A 3,759-nucleotide genomic window follows, 5' to 3' on the forward strand; every position below is an offset into this window, starting at 1 on the left:
TGCAAAATTTTATACATTTAAATTTTGTACGAATCGATTCAGATTCTCTCCAAATTCTTTTTCAAAAATTATAAATGAAGAGTTTAATATATATTTAAACTATACTATCTAATCATAATTTTTATACTGCTTAAGCTTTGGTTGACTTAAGCGAAAAAAATCTTTTGTAAGTTAACCTAGCTAAGAATCTACATCTAAAGTTAGCACCTCTTTAACACAATTGTTGGTAAACAAAGAAAAAATATTTTAATATTTAGATTCAATGAATCATATGAGAAAATAGTTAGTAGAATACACCTAAGCTTGGATTACTGACCAGGAAAATCTGAATTACGTTTCTATCATTTGAAAATAAAATATTCTCTAATTTTCTCCATTACAGATCAACTTATTACATTATGTGACGAGCTTACAAATACTTCAAGATAAAACTATGAGATAACAAATAGACTAAAACAAACATTAAAACACTGAATACAAGTTTCCGATAAATAAAAGTAAAAGTAAAGAATGAAAATATAAATCATAATTAAATTACACAATAAAAATGCAAAAATCCACAAAATACTATTAGATGCTGCTGCCTAACATTTAGCCTCAGTGAAAAGTAAAGGTTGTTCCATCAGTAATAAGCATGTTCTGGATCGCACTTCAGAATTTTGCACATTATTCCGCGGTGGTACTACCACCTTCAACCCACTGTTGAAACCCTGAAACAGAATTTTTTTACACTTTTTCTCAAGCCTTCAAAGCAATGAAATAGGTTGCTTTTGTAAAATTCCAAGAACCACATAACCAAGCACCTTGCTTAAAATGAGTTGAAAATATCCCACTTTCAAATATTTTAACTCAATTCAACTCAGTGAGCTGTGCTCTCCTTTCAGCAGCTTTTTTCCTGATAAATATGCCCCATCTCAATGCTGCTTTGAGCTTAAGCCATCCAACAACAGCTTTCCCTGATGACTTTCCCTGATCCTCGGCAAACGAATGATACATTTGAGGCTCATACTGCAGGCTGTAGGTGTATGAACCTTCATTAGACTGACTGAAATTGGTCGACATACTGACTCCAGCATTAATAGTCTTCAGCAACCTCTGCATATCATCACTCTCCAACATCTCTGAACTCCTAAGACGGAGTTCTTCGGCAACAATGTCTTCCAGTCCTTGTGAATTTCTCGGCCTAGACCAATCTCCCGAGAAATATGTACCTTCAACTTCAGGATTTTCGCCCGGTAGGTAGTTCATGATGCCAGAAAATGCTAGTTGAGAGTTATTCACTGATGTCCCTACCATGTCATTATTGGATCTTTCAAACTGGTAATCAGTTAAATCAGAACTTGAGGAGTAGTTATTCGCTATTTGCAAAGGTTGATTTTGTAAAGAGGGTACATATGGCAGCCTATTCTTTGCAGATGTGTGCGGTTGCTGCCCTGTGACATCATTATGATTAATTATAGAAGATACAGATCTTGATCCCTTTCTGGAATTCATAAGAGAATTTAAGACTTTTCCATCATATTCAATAACTTGGTTCCAATTGTCATATGCTTTCTTCACCAAGGAATCCACAGACATCTGTAATAGAAATTATATATAATTGAGTGAATTTAGTTACCAGTCAGATAAATGATCAAATTAAATGCTTTCAAATTTTAATTAGTACAGAAAACTGACCTTCTGATTTGGAGTAAGTGATTCCAAAGTGCAGAATTGCCCCTCAGCAATGAGGCCTCTCAACTCATATATATGGTTGAACACAATGCCAGTGCTGTGGGTTTCATCAGTGTAGTAAACGAAAAGCTTACCACCCAAGACACATGTCTTGGCATGCTCCACAGTATTCTCCCACATCCTGTTCGACATTCCGCTTCCGAGTGTCTGTAGCAAAAGGTGCCAAATAAGGAAATTTCTAGAAAGAAGTTTCAGGAGTAAATAAAGGGGAAAAAAACTGTCTAAGAGATGATATGGATGTTTAGAACATATGTCATTGAATTCTTACGCTTCTTAACCTCTGTGGATCCCGAACAAGAAGACGCAGGAAATCTTCTACAGTTACTATTTTTGCTTGAATCAATTTTTTGTGAAGTGCACCGTCCTTAGCTATGCGATCCAGTCGCCAAACTTCATCATGCAAAGCAGGTGGATAGTGTTTCTTGTACACTGCAAGTTACAGAAAATGATTTGCTTAGAGAAATTTTAAGGAAACAAGACTTGTCCAAAGCCTAAATACTGAAAAACTTTACCATACCAATCAGAAGTTCAGAAGGTTGTAGTCATACATCAAATCAAAGAAGAAACAGTTTAGAAAAGGAAGAGTTCAATTATGTAGAGTATCTTTGCATCATTTTTCATCTCCAGGTTGTTTTTCTACAGTTAGATTGTAGGATATTGCTTGCTGATTTAATAAAATGCAAAGGAAACATGCCAACTACAGATAGAATTTTACATCTTCCATATTCTTATGTCTGTGGTTTGAGATACAGATCGTTTATTATATTTTACATGTTATCTGCTATATGGTGTACACACACACCTGCAAATTTTTCCGCATATAATGAAAATCCATTAATTTTAAAAAATCAGAGTAAGATGCAAAAGTCAATTTTTGTTTTCTTTTACGAGTTTTGCAATCCATGCCTTGCAATTGCAGTTTTAATTATCAAATTTCTCCAAGCTGGACAGGCACAAAATTTATTTTATCATCAAAAGAACAAAGGAAAAACATTCGAAAAACTCACATTCTCCTCTATGATCTTTAACAGCAAAGGCTTCAGTCTTTCCCTCGCGAACACGGATTCCCTCACAATACCCAGGAGCTACTTTAACACCAAGCCTGAATTTTCTACTTCTAATCCAGCTAGAATTGTCAGTGAAAGTAAGATCACCTAAGGTTCCTACGCCTTCCTTTAGGCTAACTTGCAAATCTCCAGTGAGAAGTGGCCTTTTCCCTTCACGTTCCTTCACTTCGTGGCTTTCAAAGTGCTCTATTGTCCATTCATCATCACTTTCCTCATTAAAGTCACCCTCAAGAACCACAACATTCAACTTGGCGACTGATTCTGGTCCAACTTGAACCACATTGCCCGTGTTGGGATCTAGCAGCACAACATGGATGGCTGCTCCTTGCTCTCCATCCACCTTCCCACCTGTGAACAAGTGAGGTGGCATTCTTGTTCGGAAATGAAGCTGCAAATTCTTTGCCTTTGGACCTTCAATTCTTGATGGAAAAGATCTAATGCAAGCTAAATGTAAGTAATTCATGCTTAACAGAAAATTCATCAAAATAAATTGCTTATCATAACCTGCAGAAAAGTATTACAAAAAGTGGAGAAGTTTGACTTAGAAATTTGAATATGAGGCTGGAACACACCTTTCAGCCAGTTTAGCAGGGCCTAGTTTTGCCAAAGCACGCTCCACTTCTTCACTGACCTATATAGTTCATAAGAGTTAGAAGAATTAAAACGGTACCTTACAAAACATCATAAGGACTGAAGATCTTGATTACTTTAAATGATTCTTCCATATACAGCTACGTCCAAATAAAACAATAAATTTAATATTGAATTCTTTAGATCAAACAAAAAACCAATAATGCTTCAAATCAAGTGAAGAGTGTTAGCCTCAATTTGTTCTGAAAACTATTATAAACTCAATTCTGTTTTAAACAAGTATTCATGCATTGTGGGAGTGGTCTAGTGGGGAGGGGTTTGGTTAGTATGCAACGCACAACATTAAATATTTTTGTAGGTGTGATTA

At 35.5% G+C, this 3,759-nt stretch overlaps 1 protein-coding gene across 1 annotated transcript in view; it reads right to left on the reverse strand.

Annotated features, from left to right (window-relative positions):
• The window catches only part of LOC107630211 (calmodulin-binding protein 60 E), a 5,089-nt gene continuing 1,715 nt past the window's right edge, over positions 386–3,759 (reverse strand). The window contains exons 3-7 of the mRNA XM_021118660.1: positions 3,374–3,432; positions 2,742–3,235; positions 2,003–2,163; positions 1,678–1,881; positions 386–1,578 (exon numbers count right to left, since the gene is read on the reverse strand). Coding sequence (XP_020974319.1) covers positions 850–1,578; positions 1,678–1,881; positions 2,003–2,163; positions 2,742–3,171 — 1,524 coding nt within the window. The 5' untranslated portion in view covers positions 3,172–3,235; positions 3,374–3,432 and the 3' untranslated portion in view covers positions 386–849. The remainder of the gene's footprint in view (positions 1,579–1,677; positions 1,882–2,002; positions 2,164–2,741; positions 3,236–3,373; positions 3,433–3,759) is intronic.

Source organism: Arachis ipaensis, chromosome B03, assembly GCF_000816755.2.
Source record: "Arachis ipaensis cultivar K30076 chromosome B03, Araip1.1, whole genome shotgun sequence".
NCBI lineage: Eukaryota > Viridiplantae > Streptophyta > Magnoliopsida > Fabales > Fabaceae > Arachis > Arachis ipaensis.